The sequence below is a fragment of the Monodon monoceros genome, unplaced genomic scaffold, assembly GCF_005190385.1.
Source record: "Monodon monoceros isolate NGI ecotype Baffin Bay Population unplaced genomic scaffold, NGI_Narwhal_1 Super_Scaffold_10, whole genome shotgun sequence".
NCBI classification, from domain to species: Eukaryota; Metazoa; Chordata; class Mammalia; order Artiodactyla; family Monodontidae; genus Monodon; species Monodon monoceros.
This window is the reverse complement of record NW_021703766.1, coordinates 1,097,937-1,116,530: the sequence shown is the minus strand read 5'-3', so window position 1 is coordinate 1,116,530 and position 18,594 is coordinate 1,097,937. Positions and strand designations below refer to the sequence as shown.

At 65.8% G+C, this 18,594-nt stretch overlaps 1 protein-coding gene across 2 annotated transcripts in view; it reads left to right on the top strand.

Annotated features, from left to right (window-relative positions):
* Positions 1-11,704, top strand: part of ZFPM1 (zinc finger protein, FOG family member 1) — a 67,874-nt gene extending 56,170 nt beyond the window's left edge. For both annotated transcript variants that reach the window (XM_029242572.1, XM_029242566.1), the window contains exons 5-10: positions 3,693-3,795; positions 5,332-5,541; positions 8,846-9,079; positions 9,368-9,463; positions 9,545-9,691; positions 9,807-11,704. In XM_029242572.1, coding sequence (XP_029098405.1) covers positions 3,693-3,795; positions 5,332-5,541; positions 8,846-9,079; positions 9,368-9,463; positions 9,545-9,691; positions 9,807-11,581 — 2,565 coding nt within the window. In that variant the 3' untranslated portion in view covers positions 11,582-11,704. The remainder of the gene's footprint in view (positions 1-3,692; positions 3,796-5,331; positions 5,542-8,845; positions 9,080-9,367; positions 9,464-9,544; positions 9,692-9,806) is intronic.
* Positions 11,705-18,594: the final 6,890 nt, after the last annotated feature.

The following is an 18,594-nucleotide window of genomic DNA, read 5'->3' as shown; positions in this document are numbered from 1 at the left end:
GGGTGTATAGTGGATTGATGGGTAGAAGGTGGATGGACGGGTGGATGGTGGATAGATAGGTGAGTCAGTGGATGTGTTGATGGATTAATGGATGGTGGATGAATGGGTAGAAGGTAGATGGATGAGTAGATGGTGAATGGATAGATGTTGGCAGGATGGGTGGATGGATGGATGAATGAACAAATGGGCCCTCACTCACTCGGCCCATCCGTCTGTCCAGTTGTCCTACCACGGCTCTCCCACTTTAGCCACGAGGCCACCGTGACATCAGTGAGAGCTGGGAGGGTACCCCCTGGATGGCATGCAGGGCAGCAGGTCTGAGCGGCAAGCCCCTGCCTGTGAGGCTGACGTGGGACCATCCAGGCCCAGCCACCAGCTGACCGCACACAGATGGGCTCTGAGCGGCCCTCCACGGGGCCCCTCCAAAGGCCGCTGTCAGCGGTCATTGCTTGGCGCAGCCAGACTCCCAGCAGGACGATCCCGGGCCAGGGGGAGAGGGCGCTGCGGTGCATGAGCCCGGTGCCCTCCTGGCGAGGCCCCTCTTCCTCTGGCTGTGATAGGGAGTAATTCCCAAGGGAAGGCGCTCAGCCCAGGCATGGTGCATCATGGGTCTTTCTTTGCCAGATGGGGCCATGCCTTGAGCCGCCTGTGTCGTGCTTCTCTTGCCTCATGAAACGTCTGGTGCCAAGGGCGGAAAGCCATTGCCTCTGGCGATGGTGAGTGGGACGCAGGCGGGGGCTTCTCAGGACACGCTGAAAGGGAGAGACGAGAGCAGGCCCCGATCAGAGCCTACCCCAGGCCTGCCCCAGGTTCCCGACCTCCCGCGAACCTGCCCGCAGTGCCCTGGGGAGGCGTTCTGCAGGCCCCCACCTCCCCTCGACGCTACTTCACGCGCTGTATGGCGAGTTTGGGAACAGCCTCAGATACGTCTGTCACAGCGGATGCGGTAGAGATAGGGTTTCTGATGGCTATCAGCGGGCACAGAACCCAGACACTGACCTCTTTGTTGGGGGAACAAGGAGGGTTCTCAGATGCACCCAGAGAGCTTAAAGTGGCCGCCCGCTGTCCCGGGGCTGGGTGGGGCAGCCTGGAGTCAGGAGGGAGGGACAGGGCGACCCCCAGGGCTAAGGCAGGGTAGGGGCCAAGCTTTTTGCAGACGCCGCACCCGGCCTGTCTGGGGTGAGCCGGACCCAGACCCAGACCCAGCAGTGAGCCTGGGGCGCCGGTGGAGGGGAGGTGGCTGGCAGTACACACATCTCTGATCGTTTTAGGCTCGCACCCCGCTGCCCACGGGCAGGGCCAGGAAGGGAACCTGCCTCGGCCCGGTGCCTCTGACCACCAGAGAAAAGGGCTTCTGTTCCAGGGCTGCTTGGAATTGGGGGATGGGGGGAGAAAATAAATAATGGGGCAGGGGGGCGAGCTGTAGCCCTAACGCACGGCAGGGTCCAGCTGCCCGGGACAGTGCGTGTTGCCACCCCACAGGGACGGGGACAGGGGCAGACTGGGCATGGCCGTGCTCCTCTCCCCGGAGCCGTGGGGCGCCGGCTCCTGCACCCCTAGGGTCCATGCGCAGGCAGGGAGGCTGGTGATGGTGGGTCCAGCCTGCCCCATTTAAGTGGGGGCCAGGGCCCCCCAGTGTTAAGGGCTGAGGGAACGAGGGTGAAGGGTCTGGCCCCTCTCCCTCCTGAGTCAGGCGTGGGGTGCAGGATGCAAGCCCCCTCCAGGTCCCCCACGTCCCCTGCCCCTCACCCGCCCAGGGCAGCCACCAGCCGAGGGGCTGCTCCCAGCAGGAGGCACACAGCCGGGAACACAGCGCCGCCGTCTCCCCTCCACTCAGATGGACGCGGAAAATTCAGGGGTTCTGCAGTGTCAGCAGAGCTGTGCGCGGCCGCTTTTATCATGCCGCGAACACGCCGCTCCCGGGAGTGATAAGCATTAAACCGACCGGGAGGCTGTCAGTCTCAGTTTGAGGGTTTAGAAATATTGGGACGAATAATTAGATTTCATATCGTTACCGCAGCACCCATCGAAGGATCAGGCAGATTAATTTTTTTCTCCCTCCTCCACTCATTAATATTCATTAGAGACTCAGGGAGACCCTGGCCTCCGCCTCTCTGCTGGCCCAGGTCAGGGTAGCTGGGACGTGGGCACCGCCGGTCAATCGCTGCTGTGCCAGCACCGCCCCCGGTTCCGCTTTGGCCCCCCAGCCTGTCCCCAGCTGTGGGTGACGGGGACCCCCAGGTCTGCAGCTGTCCGTTAAAGCATGCTGCTTGGTGGAGACACTCGCCCCCAGTTGATACCTGGGGGTTGCTGGCCTGCCGCCCCAGTGGACATCAGCCTCCTAGGTCCGAAGGCACAGCCTCTGCCCACCGTGTCCTGCGGGCCCAGGGAATGGAGAAGCAAGGGTGGCAGGACTCCTGTTTGTCCTGTGTTTGTCACGTGCCAGGCGGGCACTGTCTGAAAGGAGGGCTTCACACAGGCTTCCACTTCCCAGTGCTCCGGGGAGACTGAGTCAAAGAGGGATGTGACCCACTCCCAGAGCAGGTGGCAGCACAAGGACGGTGGAGGGAGCCCACATGCTCCCTGCAGGCAAAGCTCAGTAAAGCCGCGGTCTTGGACCAGGCGGGGAGGTGCCCAGAACACGTCAGGGGACCTCCCATGTGTCACTTGTTCCAGCCATCCCGTCACGCTAGCTTCCTGGCCAGGTGCCCCCATCCAGGTGACGGCAAGTGACACTGGTCCTTGAGTTAGAGGTTCTGATACACAGTTTGACTAAAAAGCTTTTATTTGCATAAAACAAAGGAAATAGACACGAATGTGCTGTGCTTTTCCACACGGCGCCCAGTGGCGGAGCTTGGGGACCCCCTGCAGGAGAGGAGCCGTCCACAACCCATCCAGCCCTGGGGCTGTGGCCTGAGGGGCGGCTGCGGTCTCACCCTTTCTGCGGCCAGTCAGGGCCAGGGTCTGTACCTCATCGCCTCCGTGTGGCAAGGGCCAGCCCCCTCCCAGAACCATGTGGGACAGGGGACGTATGTTTGCAGTGCCGCCTGGGGAGGGTGGGGGAGAAATCAGGCCACCCCTTCTGGGGGCCGCTGGCAGCCCCGAGTGAGAACCGAGCTCAGAGTGCTCTTCTGCTCTGGGCGCTGCAGAGGCCTGGCTCGCAGACCAGGCCGCTGGAGAGAGCGTGTCTGGGCGAGGGGCTGACCACGGTCTGCGGGCCGCAGGGAGGCCAGGTGCTGAGCCAGCCTCGGTGGGGGGACGTCTTGCTGCCCGGGATGGGACGAGACGTCTATGGGCCCCAGGATGGACTGGACGAAGGTGGGCCTGCTTACTCTGTAGGTCTCTGGGGGCCTGTGTGGGAGGAGCCTGCGTCTGGTCCAGTGCCCCACCAGGGAGGGGGCAGCAAGAACGGAGGTCCGGGTGTGCCTCCCCGCTCTGCCACTCACTGGCTGTGTAACCTTAGGCAAGTTGCTCCACCTCTCTGGGCCTCAGTTTCCAAGGGAAACTAGCACCTGACCCATGGCAGGCACTGGATCCCTGCTGCATGCGTGTTGCCAGTGCTTGGCGAGGACCCGCAGCCTGGACAGGACGCCCACGGGGTAGACTCTCAGGCATCCCTCACAGGGAGCCCCCCGCTGCCCCGGCCAGCCTCTCTCCTGCTGTGTCCTGCTGACCCCCCTCCCCGCCCCCAGAGCCCGGCCCTGACCCTGCTGCTGGAGGACGAGGCCTGCTGGCTGAGGACGCTGCCCCAGGCCCTGACCGAGGCCGAAGCCAACTCGGAGATCTACAGGAAGGGTTGGTATCCTGGCGTTTCCCTCACTGCCTTCCGGAGGGTGGGGGGTCATGGCTCCCCGTGGGCCGGCTCTTAAAGGGAAACCAGCCTGCTTGGGCCGGGCCGAGGGGCTGGCCACCGCTGCCACCACACGCCCAGTGCCCCCATTAATGCTTGCCTAGGGCTGGACAGGTGTCGGCCCCGGGGGTCGGGGAGAGCGGGCCCAGGCCAGGACTGCCCTCAGGGCCTCTGGGAGACCACAGGGACAGTGGACACTGGCAGGGCCTGGTGGGCCCACCTGGGGGTGCCCGCTGGACCAGGGCCCTGTGCGGCCTGACTCCCTCCAGGAGTCGTCAGGAGGGCCATGTCCAAACCCAGCTGGGGGGACTGGGACAGGTCCCCTCACCTTCTGGGGCCTCTGTTTTGTGAAGCCGAGGAAAGCTCCACGCCCCACATCCCTCCTGCAAACCTGCACTTTCCAGGAGTGGCCCTGGGAGGGCGGGGTGCCCCCCCCATTACAGATGAGGCAGCTCAGGGAGGATGTGCGGATAGACACGTGACAGCAAGAGCCATCCACCACATGGCCACGGGAAATCCACCTCCTTTTTCTGGGGCGGGGGGGCTCCGCTTTGGTAGAATGTTCTGGGGGTGTCACCCTCACCATCACCATCGCCTCCCCTCCTGAGCACACTGGACTAAAATGTCCTGTGGGCAGCCTTGTTTCAGGACGGACAGAGCCAAAGGCCCCTGGAGGTGGGCAGGGGCAAGCTGGCCTGCTGCTCCAGCACCTCCCCAGCCCCTCCCCACCTGGGGGCATCCGGGGCCCTGCGCGTTCCGTCTGCCTCTGGCTAGCGCAGCACCCGTGTGCCTGTTTCCCCCCCTGGCCCACCCTCCCTGCTTTGGGGTGCTCTAAGGACCCAGAGAGCAGCTGGAAAGCACAGGAGGGCCCAGGTTGGCGGCAGCAGGTGCCCAGCTGGGGGTACGTACACCTGGCGGGGACGTAGCCCAGTTAGCAGTGCCTGGCCTGCCCCCCCTGCTCGCCTGGTCAACAGGGTTCATCTGCCTGGGCAGGACAAGGGTCCCTGTGGTGCTGATGCTAGCCAGGTGGCCTGGTCCCGTGGGCAGCTCAGCCCGCGTCCTGTTGGCCAAGGCTGCCCCCCGCTGGCCACCGTGGCAACAGCCATGCTGGCTGAGTAGCGAGGAGCTGGGAGGCCTTTCTAGGGCGCGGGTGAGCGGCTCCCAAGCCCTCCCGGCCGCTCTGCTCCCCTCTCCCCGAAGAGGGTCCTCCCGCTCCGACAGACACAGGCAGGGAGGCCCAAAGAGCAGGCAACACCTAGTCGCCCTGAGGAGGCAGGTGCGCCACGGAAACCAGCCGGCCACAGCTGCGAACCCGGGTGTGGCTTCGCCCCGGCCACCACGCCGGCTTCGGAACCCCCATGCCAAAGCTGGGGCGGCGCAGAGGACATCAGGAGGATAAGATGGGCAGGGGTCTTTGCAGAGGCGCGGCCGTGGTGGCCTAGAGCTGCCGGCGCCCCGTCACAGACGCCCTCCCCCCGCAGATGGCGCCCTCTGGTGCAGGCTCACCAGGCCGGTGGCCGCGGGCGGACAGCTGAGCGTACTCCTCGCGGCCGAGCCCCACAGTGCCCCCAGCCAGCCTGTGAAGGAGCCAGTGGAGCCCGAGGGCCTGGCCCCCTCCCCCGCCGCCGACATCCAGCTCCTGCCCCAGCAGGCGGGCATGGCGTCCATCCTCGCGACTGCAGTTGTCAACAGTGAGTAACCCGCTGCCTGCCCGCCCCCCACCCCAGGCTCAGAGCTGCAGGCGGTGCCCAGCTCAGGATCTGCAAAGACTGGTCACCACTGCCACCCGAGCAGAGGAGGGCGTGTGCCCCGGGGGCATGCACGGGGGCCTAGCAGTGGGGTTCCAGGAGGGGCTCCAGGGTGCAGTCAGCGTGCAGGGGGCCACGTGGTGAGCTCCCAGATGCTGACGGGGAGGCGGGCCCACAGCCTTCCCGGAGGCTCTGCAGCAGAGCGGGCTTCTCACCACAGCGCCTCTGGCACACGCTCCGCGGGGTCCGGAAGGCCCTTCTAGGTCACCAGCTGGAGAGGCCGCGCGGGGCAGGGGTGGAGTCTGGGACACATGCACGGGGGGGGTGCCCAGCAGCAGCCCTGCCCACTAGACGCTGGTACCATCCCCACCTCCCAGTTGTGAAGGACGTGGCCAAGTGTCCCCTGGGGCAGAGCCGCCAGTGAGAAGAGCTGCAGTGGAGGGACCACGTTTGTCACTCCTCCCTACAAGCAGCAGAGGGTCTGAGAACCAATGAGATTCACTCGTTTCTCAAATCCTTGTTCAACGTCCACACCGAACCAAGCGGTCAAGGCGCTGGGGTTAGCGAGGTGGGGACAGCTGCCCGCCCTGAGGGGGCAGGCGGCCGCAGGCACATCCACGAAGGAGGGCAAGTGGTGATGTGGGCAGTGGCTGGGGGGCTCGGGAGACCCGCGTGCCGGGGAGAGCAGCTGAGCGGACAGCCCAGGCCCAGCGAGACAGCCACCGTGGCCAGAGCCAGACTCCGAGGGTGGCCCCGGACCAGGGCTGGGACTCCTTCTCAGAGAAACGACCGCAGCAGGGGGCTTTCAGGCAGCAAAGACGACCCTATTCAGTTCTAAAATTGCATGGCTGCTAGAGGGAGACTGTAGGGTTATAAAATTGGGAGAAAAGTGACCTTTTTAAGCAGGTCAAACGTGATGACGGCTTTAAGCAGGTGGAGGCGCCACGGCAGAGGCCAGAGGGGCACTGGAGTGAACAGGGCCGGGCGGGGGGGGAAGCGGCAGCGTGTGGCCGGGGCTGCAGCACGGCCGCGGGGCGGACACTGTCCGTCCCATCGCAGTCAGGGTGGAGGGCCCGTTCTGAGCACCTGACCCGAGACGCCTGTTGGGCACTAAGTGGAGCCCAGGAGGCGACTGGGGGACACGTGCTGGGGCTCAGGGTGCGGTCAGAGTTGGGGAGCTCCAGGCAGGACGAGGCCCCAGAGAGAGACAGGAGACACTAGAGCCAGGGGTGAGGGGAGGCATCTGCCAGTGCCCCGCCGTGTCCCAGGTGTGTTGAGAGCAAGGGCAGGCAGCACGGAGGTCACCGTGACCCAGACACTGGCAGCCAAGTGAGGAGGGTGACACCGGAGGGGGGGGGGGGACAAGCACAGGCGGGTGGCCCGTCCCCAGAGCCTGCATGGAGGGACTGGGCCGGACAGGGCAAGGCCACTGCCCCAGGGAGAATGGGGTCCTGCAGGGGAGCTGAGAGGGTGGTGGTGAGCAAACAGGGGTCTTGTCTGACGTTGAGGTTTCAGGAAAGAAGGGTGCTGGATGGAAGGGTCACCCCACCAGGGCAGGGAATGGCATCTGGTGTCCGGGGGGCTGCCTCTCTGTCTCTTTTGGGTGGGTAGGGGGGGGGGGGGGGGCTGCAGGGAGCCCCAGGTGCTGGAGGGCTTCCTCTCAAGCCCGCCCAGGAGCAGCCTCTCTGGGCCTCGGTTTCCCTCCCCTCGGGTCTGACACCTGTGAGGGCATGGTGGGCTAGACATCGTTTATACCAACCCCACATGGGCCTCTCCTACTGGTGGTCTAGAAGGGCTTTCAGAACCCGAGCTCCAAAGTCAATCAGACCCGGTTTAATTGAGACTCCACCACTCTGGGCCTGTTTTCTCATCTGTGGAAGCAGTAAAGGTAATGCCGGTCTTGAGGTCTCTGTGCGGGTTACCTGGGCTGCATCCACCCGGGACTTGGCCCGAGGTCAGCCCTGGGTTGGTGGGGCGACGACCGTCTTTGCTAAGTTTTAGGGCCGGGGCTGGGGCCCATACGGCCTCCCAGTCCCTTCGCTATGCCGCAAGCAGCAGCGCAGTCCCCAGCACTGACCCTGCAGATACCAACAGAAGCCCCTCAGACCCAGATCCCAGCTCAAGGCCTCAGCGCTGCCTTGAGACCCCCAAACCCCCAAATAAAAGGGAACTTGAAAACCAGAAAAATGAAAAATAACACAGTACGAAGAGTTGAGCCGGAAACACCGCAGGCAGAGGGGCATGAGGAGTGCCCACCTCACTTGACAGACAGGTACTAAATTCCTGAAGAGAGGCAGAAGGTAGAAACCTGGCAGCCCCCGGGGGGCAGGCAGACCACCTGTTCAGTACTGCCAACCAACGGGCTGAAATACGTCCTAACCCGCACAAGTGCCCCCTCCATTCCGTGTGAAGGTCAAGGTCGAGACCCAGAACAAGGTCTCCCCCCTGCCCTGGGTTCAGCCAAGGGGTGGCTGGCCAGGGAGCAGGGGCAGAAACAACAAAACATTCCTTATCATTCTGCTGAAGCACCCACCAAATCACCCCCGCCATCCAAACCCTAAACCGCAAAGGTAGAGGCAGCCCACTTGGGTTAAATGTGGTGAATTCAGGAAGTTCTGACCAAAGAGCCATCAGGTGTATGGGGGGGGCGGGGAAGGGCGGTGCACCGGGAGGCTCCTCGCGCTCTGCAGCTCCTGGCCTCAGCCCCCTGCCTACCCAGAGCCACGCTCACCTCTCGCCCTGCTGCCCCAGTGCTTGGGGACTCAGGCACCCAGCGGCCCACACACCTGCTCACACGCACACACCTGTCTCCTCGTCCTCCACGGGCACCCAGCTCCGCGCCAGCCCGCAAGTCCCGTCGCCCCTGCCAAGTCACAGAGACAATTAGGTCACGGACCCCAGCCTCGCTTCTTCCGTGGGCACCCCCAAGAGACCACAGTGTCTCCTTATGGGGCTCCCTGTCGGGACGTAGCCCAGGGGCCACCCTCGGGGTCACTCACCCCATCCGCAAGTCCCCGTGGCATCCTGAAGATCCGTAGAGAGGGGACACAGAGTTACCAAGGGACACCTGAGAAGGCAAAGCAGTGAAGAGGGACAGCCCAGGTCACAAACCCCACCCCCCCAAGCTGGCAGACGCCGGGGCACAGCCCTCGTGTTGCAGAGGGCCCACGGCCTGCCCCGGGTGCTAGGCGGCCAGCGCTGCTGCCGGGGCACCCCTCAGGCTGCACCCGCCTCTCCCCCCCCGCAGAAGACGTCTTTCCCTGCAAGGACTGCGGCATCTGGTACCGCAGCGAGCGGAACTTACAAGCCCACCTCCTGTACTACTGCGCCAGCCGCCAGGGCACCAGCTCCCCCGCTGCGGCCGCCCCCGATGAGAAGCCCAAGGAGACCCACCCCAACGAGCGGGTCTGCCCCTTCCCCCAGTGCCGCAAAAGCTGCCCCAGCGCCAGCTCCCTGGAGATCCACATGCGCAGCCACAGCGGTGAGCCCCGCCCCCAACAGCGTGTCTCCCCACCCAAGCCATGCATGCTCACTGCATTTTTCCTGGGGTTGCACAACTGCCGTGGACGTGCCCGAGTGGTCCTCCCACCACGCCGAGCAGCCTCCCACAGGGCCCCAGGCCACGCGCCCCGCCTGCGACCGGCTGGGTGGTCGGCTGAGGGCTGGGCCCCCGATGGGGTCCTAGGAGGCAGAGCTTAGGGGCCCTCCACACGTGCCCGTGCCGTAGTCCTCGGCTGGCCAGGCTCCCTTACCAGGCCCCGTGTTCCAGGAGAGCGCCCCTTCGTGTGTCTCATCTGCCTGTCCGCCTTCACCACCAAGGCCAACTGCGAGCGGCACCTCAAGGTGCACACAGACACGCTGACGGGTAAGCGGGGCCAGGAAGGGGGCGGCGGGGTCTGTGGGGCGCAGCCACCGGCAGGGCTCTGACACCACAGCCCACCTGCAGGTGTGTGCCACAGCTGCGGCTTCATCTCCACCACGAGGGACATCCTCTACAGCCACCTAGTGACCAACCACATGGTCTGCCAGCCCGGCTCTAAGGTTGAGATCTACTCATCAGGGGCTGGGCACCCCACTGCCAAGCTCCCCGCAGGTGAGCCCCTGGTGACCCTGAGGACTGGGAAGGGGGAAGCAGGCTCGGCCACGAGGGGTGGGGGGTGGGGGTCCTGCTCCAGGCCTGAAGTGTGGCCCCTGGCGTCTCCCCGCAGACAGTCTGGCCGCCTTCCAGCAGCACACGGCGCTGCACAGCCCCCTGGCCTCTGCAGACCTGGGTCTGGTGCCCGCCCCATCACCGGGACTGGACAGGAAGGCCCTGGCAGAGACCACCAACGGAGAGACCAGACCGGGCCCCCAGAACGGGGGTGGCGGCGAGCCCCCGGCGACCCCCAGGAGCATCAAGGTGGAGGCGGCAGAGGAGCCCGAGGCGGAGCCAGGGCCCCCGGCCCTGTCGCGGACGCCATCACCGCCCAGCGCCGGCCCCAGCCCCGTCCGCGTGAAGGCGGAGCTGTCCAGCCCCACGCCCGGCTCCAGCCCAGGACCCGGCGCGCTCTTCCTGCCGCAGTTGCCCACGGCGCCGCCTGCCTCCGAGATCCTGGCCAAAATGTCCGAGCTGGTGCACAGCCGGCTGCAGGCGGGCGCGGGGGTGGGCGCGCCGGCTGGCCTCTTCACGGGGGCCCCCAAGGGCGCCACGTGCTTCGACTGCGACATCACCTTCAACAACGTCAACAACTTCTATGTGCACAAGCGCCTCTACTGCTCCGGCCGCCGCCCGCCCGACGACACGCCCCCTGCCCGCCGGCCCAAGGCGGCCCCAGCCCCGCCGCGCGCGCCCCCCGCCCCGCCGCCCGCCGAGGCCGACGAGCAGCGCTCACCGCCGGGCCCCGGGGCGCGCGAGGACGAGGCGGGGGGCGCGGCTACGCCCGAGGCGGAGGCCGAGGCCGAGGCGGGCGGCCGGGGCAGCGAAGGCAGCCCAAGCCCGGGCAGCGGGGCAGACGAGGACGACGACCCCCGCCGGACGCTGTGCGAGGCCTGCAACATCCGCTTCAGCCGCCACGAGACCTATACGGTGCACAAGCGGTACTACTGCGCCTCTCGTCACGACCCGCCGCCGCGCCGGCCTGCGCCCGCCGGAACCGCCGCGACCGCCGCGGCCCCCGCGCCCGCTGTGCCGCCCGTGCGCACGCGCAGGCGCCGCAAGCTCTACGAACTGCACGTGGCCGGACCCGCCCCGCCCCCGGTCGGACCCGCCCAGCCCGTCGCGCCAGGCCACGCCCCCACGCCGCCTGCGTCGCCGGCGCCGCGGCCCGGAAGCGGAGGCGGAGGCGGAAGCGGAAGCGGCCCAGACCCGGCGGAAGGCCCCATCGACCTGAGCAAAAAGCCGCGGCGCCAGGCTCCCGCCGCCGCCCCGGGCCCTGCGCCCGGCCTACCGGCCCTGGCCGACTACCACGAGTGCACAGCCTGCCGCGTGAGCTTCCACAGCCTCGAGGCGTACTTGGCGCACAAGAAGTTCTCGTGCCCCTCCGCCCCGCGCCGCCTGCGCGCCGCCCCCGAGGACCCGCCCGCCATCGTCTGTCCCTACTGCCCCCCGAACGGCGTGGTGCGCGGCGACCTCATCGAGCACTTCCGCCTGGCGCACGGCCTGCTGCTGGGCAAGCCCACGGCCGGCTCCGGCCCTGGCGCCGAGGCCCGGACGCCTTCGCCCGCCGCCACCCGCGACGGCCTCAACGGCCAGGACCCTTGGGAGCCGCCCGCCGGCAGCCCCCGGCCCGGCCCGCCCCCGGCCACGTCCCCCGAGGCCGTGCCGGCACCCCCCTCCCACTCGGACAAAGGCGTACAGACCCCCAGCCAGGGGACGCCGGCCTCCGTGCCCAACGGCAACCACAGGTACTGTCGCCTGTGCAACATCAGGTTCAGCAGCCTGTCCACCTTCATCGCCCACAAGAAGTATTACTGCTCCTCGCATGCGGCCGAGCACGTGAAGTGAGCGCCCGGCGCTGCTGCCCTGCAGGGGGACCCGGGACGCTCCAGGCACAGACCTCGTCAGAGAGGCTGCAGCGGGCAGCGCCCGCCTGGACCTTGGCACTTAATAAAGAGGTTCAGTTTGCTGAGCACCGTGGTGGAGCAGTCTAGTTCTCTGAGCAGGGGGGGCCCTGCGGGGAGGGCAAGGGCAGGGCCAGCAGCACCTGTAAGTACACGCAGGACACTGCAGGCCGGAGTCCCACAGTGGCCCTAAGAGCTGGATCGCGCCCCGCACTCGGGGCTGATGCTCTGGGCGCCCTTGGGGCACGGGGAGAGCAGGCACTGCCCTTCTAGGTCCACTGCTGCCCTCCAGGATCCAGCCAGAAGCTCTGGTTTGGCCACCAGACACCAAAGGGAGGAGCTTAATCCTGGCCAGCGGACAGCTCTTGCACCTGCTCAGTCACAGGCCACCAAGGAATCCAGGGAGGGGAGCATGGTGGGGAGGATGAAGCCCTGCAGTTGCCGAGGCTGATGCGGGAGAAGGGAGAGTGAGCCGCTGACAGGCAGTGGGGCCCACAGCGAGCGACCCCTGGGACCTGGGGGCTGCGGTGGGCACGAGGCTGGGGCCACACCACCCCCGGTCTGCCCTGCTGCTGCTGACCATGACCTGGGCCAAACCCAAGCAGGAGGAGTCCAACTGTGGTCTTGGCACTTGGCAGCTGGGGGGCTGTGGGCACCCTCCAGCCTGGTGTCCCTGTTTGCAGTACAGAATGTCTCTTCCGATATACCAGGCCGCCTACTGCAGATGAAAGGGAAACCTGACCTCTCACCTTTCTCTGCTTCCGAACATCAGAAGTGCTTCCTGCCACGCACCCAGACTCACTCTCCTGCTCGATCGAGGCAGGTTTCCTCCCGCCCAGCCCTCAGGGGTGACAGGCTAAGGAGCTTGTGTTCGGACAGGAACAGTCCCCACACCGCGCCCACAGGTACATGGGACACGGCCCCCTCCCGCTTGCCCCCAGCTGGCCCTGAGTACCAGGGTGTGACCAGGGCTGCTGGACGGTCGGGGGCCCCAGGAGCCAAGCTGCTTTCCTGGTAAATGCCCCGCCTCGTGAAGACCTTCCTGGCTCTGCCCTCCTGGACTGGGACAGGGAGGCTCCCAGACCCCTCAACTCTGCTCAGTGTTGCACCCCGGAGAGTCTGAGGCTCCGCCTCAGTCCCACCACCAAATGCGGCAGATGTCATTCGCCCTAAGGCAGGGGACGTCCCTGTGTGCTGATAAGCACATGCTCAAAGGGGAAGGATGGGGGAGGCAGGGGAAGCATCTGTGCTCACCCCCACCCTTGCACCATGTGAGTGGAGGACAGCGCCACACAGAAAAGGGCCTTGGTGTCCACGCCTACCCGACCCCTGACCCCCACCCCAGGCCTGAACTGCTGGCCAGGCCAAGCCTTGTGCCAGGGAGGTTCTCGGCCCTGCAGCTGGGTCCTGGGTCACATGCCCCCTGCTCTCCGCCCAACCCCGGTGCATGGCCAGCACCCTGCGGCCCTTACCCCACTCAAGGTCCCCAGTGCTAGGCTCTCCACCCACAGCCCGGAGCCCGCCTTCACCCTCCTCAGACCCCCATTTCCCACACGCTGCCTCCTCTCATGCCACCCCATGTTCTCCCCAAGAACCTGCCACCACCGTCCCAGCTGCAGCCCAGGGACAGCGCTTGGCCTGCTTCCCACCTCTCTGGGAGCCCTGATGCTCCCAGACCAGCCCCCCGCCCCCATCCCCGAAGCTCACTCCACTTACGGTCCTGGGCGGGAACACGGGTTCCCGGGCCCCTATGTCTCTCTAGCCCAGCCATGCCCCCCGCCCAGACCAGTGCACCCACTACATGTCCTTCAAGGGCCCTGACACGTCCAAGACTGAGCTCTCCCTGCTGCGTCTTCTCCCCACACCTGCGCAGACGTGGCCATCAACCCTCTGCCCCCGGAGCTGGTGACAGCAGCACCCTCACTTCACACCTCAGTGTCACAGCAGCTGTGACCGCGAAACCCGCCTCTGCCCATCCCGGCCCCCAGGTCCACAAGTTCGCCTCGCTTCTCTCTCAGACCGATTCCAAACCTCGGCGCATCTCACTGCCTCCGGGGATGGCCGCCCCCGATGGACTGCACTGTCCCCCGCCAACACGACTCTTCACCGCCAGGTCGGGTGGTTGGGAGATCAGGTGGTGTCACACCCTGCTTCAAGCCTTCAGCGGCTCCTGTTGCACAGAGGTGGCCGCCAGGCCCTGGTCGTCGCCCCATGGCCTGTTCATGCTGCTCCAGGGTCTCGGCGCCGCCTGCTCCCCGCAAGGGGCTGCCCTTGTCACGCGGTTTAGAGACCTTCCCTGACCCTCCGTCCTAACACCCTGCTCATTTCCCCATCATAGTGGTCACTCTCGGAGTCACCTGGTTTGATTTTCTTACCCCCTTCTCCCTACCCCACGGGTCTCGCCGGCCTTGACCACTGCCTCCAGGGCACCTGGCCCACGGCCCGGGCCCGAGGAGGGGCACGTGGTCAGTCCAGCCCCCCACCACGCCCCAGTCGTCACAGCCCTCTGCAAAGCCAGCCCCGCCTGCCCACCTCCTGGGTTCCCTCCTCCATCCCATTCTCTGCTGGGCTCCTGCCTTCGGCCGCCCCCCAACGCTGTGCCAATTGCACCTCCCCAAGCCAGCTCTTAGCAGGTGACACTATACACAGCTTGCACAGCACTCGGTCCACATTCAAGGCCACCGTCCAACCCCAACTCCTCCTAATTGGGCCGCCCCCCCCCACCCCGAGTCCTGTGTGCAAACCTCATCCAGGTCTCCGCAGCCCTGCGCACCCTGCGCCGTGTGCTGCCCGTCCACCCCTGGGGAAACCCTGGCACTAGGGATCACTGCAGGTAGACGTTCCTGGCACCAGGGGTCAGTAGTGACTCGTTTACATGGGCCAGCAGGTCAGGTGCCAAGACCTCTCGGCCGGCCAGGGCACCCGCCCTCTGTCTCCTGAGGACCCAGAAAGAAGGGTGGAAGGCGGAGGCGGTTCCCAGATGCAAAGGGAACAGGAAGAACGTGGAGGAGGGCGGCGTGCAGCCCGAGGACCTGCATAGTCTGGAGCCGCGTGGTCTCCACCGAAGGCGCAACAGAGATGACCGGCGAGCAAGGGAGGAGCGCCGAGGGCAGGGCCATGGGTGCGGGGGCGCACGGGAGAAGGCGGCGGGCCCAGGCAGAGTCCCGGCAGGCATCAGGCGGGTCATACAGCTGCCCGTGCAGCAGCCCTGGAGGTACAGCCTCTACCCTCCTCCTCCATCACCGTCCTCACAGGAGGACGTGGGCTCCGGGAGGGGGCGCGACCGGACATCAATCAAGCCGGTGCTGGGAGCACCACCGCTGAGCGCGCTGCCGTGGCCACCTCCCTTCTGAGGCTCCGGCCCAGCCTTGCTCGCAGACCTGCCCTCGCCTGCCTCTCACGGGTAGCAGCTCTGAGCAGCTGAGCCCAGGCCCCCCACTGCACGGCCAAGGCCGGCCTCGGCGCCTCCGTGTAGGGACAGCCGCAGGGGACGACTTAGGAGGGCGGTTCCCTGGGACACGGTTGGTCCCCGTTCCCGAGAGCACTCTTCTCCGGGGCAGCCACGTCGCATCACCCGAGCCCCAGTGGAGAATACACATTCCAGGGGCCCCGGACGGGCTGAACAGGCCAGGGCCTGGGAATCGGCCTTGATCAGGTCCCAGCAGATTCTTCTCTGGCCAGTTTGAGAAACACCTGCAGGGCAGGTGGTCAGACACTGTTCATGCCTTCATGGTCAGCCCAACAGGGGCAGGACGGCCCTGCCGAGGGGCCTCTGTCAGCTGGGGCAGGACGCAGCGAGGAGGGGGCTGGGCCCAGACCTCAGCCCTTCAGAACCGCACGTCCCGACACTCCGTCCCAATACCATTCTGCCTTCGCTGATCATCAAATGATCCTCGGAAGCCCCGGCCCCGCTAAGTCCAGGCCACGCTGCTGAGCAGAGCCGCCGGGGGCGGCAGCCACGCCCAGAATTCGGAGGTACCCTGGGCAGAGGCCGAAGGGCACGCGGCTGGGAGAGCGGGCTGGGACTCCGAGGGGTCCGGCCGCGTTACTTAACTAGGGGCTCGCGGGTGGGAACCGCCCCCAGCCGCCGTCCCAGAGAGAAGTGCCAGGCAGCACCCCGAGGAAAGGAGGGGACCCCGTCCCTGACGCTGTGCTTGCGGGCGGCGCAGCCCCGAGTCCTGACCGGTGTGATGGGGCACCCTCGCTCCGGGAGCACGACCAGGCCCGAGGCTCCTTTGTTGCCACACGGCTGCCACCGTCACGCTCGCCCCTGATCCCCACCCCCACCCCAGAGCATGGCAGCACTAGAACTAATGCCCCGATGGAACCAGCCTGAGCACCGGCTCCCTGTGCACCTAACATGCCCAGGGGGCGAGCAAGCCCCTCCCTACGTGCAAACGGCCGCACCCTGTGCTCAGGGGCTGGGCGCTGGGGGCTGGAATCCTGCCAGCGCTGTGCTGCTGCGGCCGACCCGTCCCAGGGAAGCCGACCAGGGCACCTGCAGAGGGAAGCGGCCACCGGGACGTCCACATGACACTGTGAGGTCGCATCAGTGGGCGACAAGAGATAATTCAAAACAGAAGCTTGAGATTCAGACGTGTCTGGAGATTCAAAATAGTATAGGACTTTGCACGGCAAGAGAGGACAAGGGCTGACTGGTTGTCACGAGTCTAACACCAGCTCTGAGTTACTACTCACCGCCCCCGAGACAGGGCCACTAGCCAGTATTTCCGAGAACCCCAAAATGCATAGGCTTTAAAAGACCCCCAGGGTCTGAGGACCAAATTCTTGAGGGACACACATGTGACCTGACCCCCGCCCCTACCCAGGAGGGGCCACCCCGGGACCCACGCCACTAACTCAGTGGGAATCAAAGCAAAGGCTGCTGCCAGGGAGGATCCCGACACCACGAGGCGGCTCGAAGGACAAGGAGACGACGCCCACAGCCCCGCCCCGCAGGCTCGGTTGGGAGAGGCCCTGCCCCTGCACACGCGGGAGCCCAGCCACCTCTGCCACGGGGGTCGCCACTCGGACGCAAGAAAGCCGGGGGCGGGGGGCGGGGTACGCTGCATGAAGCCCGACTCCCCACACCCCGGGCTGGTGGGTCTGTAACGTCTCTGAACGTGTCAGCCCCGATGGCTTGATTCCATCCACAATGTGAAGAGGCCCCAGCGGACCCCGAATCCAGATGATCCCCAGCAGCCCCTTCTTGACACCCAGGTGCAACTCTTAGAATTCTGTCGTTAACAGCCCTCTGATCAGGCCCACGGCAAGAAACGCAGCCGACAACGCCAACCTCTCCACGGAAGCTGAGGAACGAAGCCTGCTCCCCACGCGTCCCCGCCTCCGCCTGGGCCGTGCGTGGCCACGCCCTGCTCCGTGCGTGGCCACGCCCTGCTCCGTGCGTGGCCACGCCCTGCTCCGTGCGTGGCCACACCCTGCTCCGTGCGCGGCCACGCCCTGCTCCGTGCGTGGCCACGCCCTGCTCCGCTCCGCGTGCGGACCTGCCGAGGGGACTCAAGCTGCTCCTCACCGCCCGCAGTGAGGCCCCGCCCCACCAGGGCCAGGCGGAAAACGTAGTGTGGGGCGGGGAGGCGGAGGGCAGAGAGGGAGAGCACAGCTGGCCGGCGCTTGAGACCGAAAGCACACCTGCTGCCCCCGCCCCCTGTCCACAGTCAGGTGTTTTCTGAGGCTGTGACTCGACGCTGGGTGGGAGCAGAGCTTCTAGCCAGACGAACGGCCCTCGTACACTCATGCACATGCTCCCAGCCTCTCGTCTGCAGTGGGTGAGCCGTGATCTCGTGGACGGAGCACCTTTACAGGAGCCCCTCGGGCGTGCCCGGGACACACCACTCTGGCCAGTTCTCTGGGTTCCCTGGATGTCACCTTCACGCCGCCCAGGGCCTCTGCAGGGACATCCCTTACAGGCTGGTCTCTGACACTTAAAGAGTTCCTGCAAGCCCCCTGCAGCTGACACGAATGCCCTTTATCACGCAGAGGGTAGTCAAAGCTGGACCCGCCACCTCATTAGGTCCTGCTCGAAAGCGAGGCCACTCTGAGCTCCATGGAAATCACGTCTCAGCACTCCAGGTGACAGGGCTGACCCCGTGAGTCAGCACAGAGAAATCTCCCCAATGACGCTCGCCTTCCATGACACTCCAGCCACCCAGCAGAGGGCAGCTGGGAAGGAGCAAGGACACGCACACACCTCCTCTGCTTTGACACCAGCGGCTCTGAGTGTGCGCCAGGGAATCCAGGGGTGCCCCCACCCCCAACCTTTCCAGAGGGCCAGCAAGGTCCTCCTTTGACCGAAGTTGCATGAGTGGCACAAAAGCCAAGGCGGGTGTGACAAGTGGACCTTAGCACTGACCGAGGTAGCAGATCTGGCAGATACGGCAATGGGCACCCTGGCCCTCCCATCCCCGTCTCACAGGAAAGCAACAGAAACCAGTTTAAATTAACAATGCCCTTGATGGGGCTTCCCTGGTGGCGCAGTGGTTGAGAGTCCGCCTGCCGATGCAGGGGACACGGGTTCGTGCCCCGGTCCGGGAAGATCCCACGTGCCGCGGAGCGGCTGGGCCTGTGAGCCATGGCCTCTGAGCCTGCGCGTCCGGAGCCTGTGCTCCGCAACGGGAGAGGCCACAACAGTGAGAGGCCCACGTACCGCAAAAAAAAAAAAAAAATGACAGCAAGGTATCAGAGTTTAAAAACGTGTAGAGGTGAAACTGCGTTTACTGTGTATATATCACCCCAATTTAAAAAGCAAAAAGCTCACAGCAGGATACTGAGGTGAAGGGGGGACACCTGGGGCACAGCAGCCCGATGGGACCTGAAACTCCCCGCAAGGGTCTGCATCCTGTGAGGGTCTCTGAGCAGTGGCCCCGTCATACCTGTGCCTTTCTTCCTGAGCGTGTGTGTGTGTGTGTGTGTGTGTGTGTGTGTGTGTGTGTGTGTGTG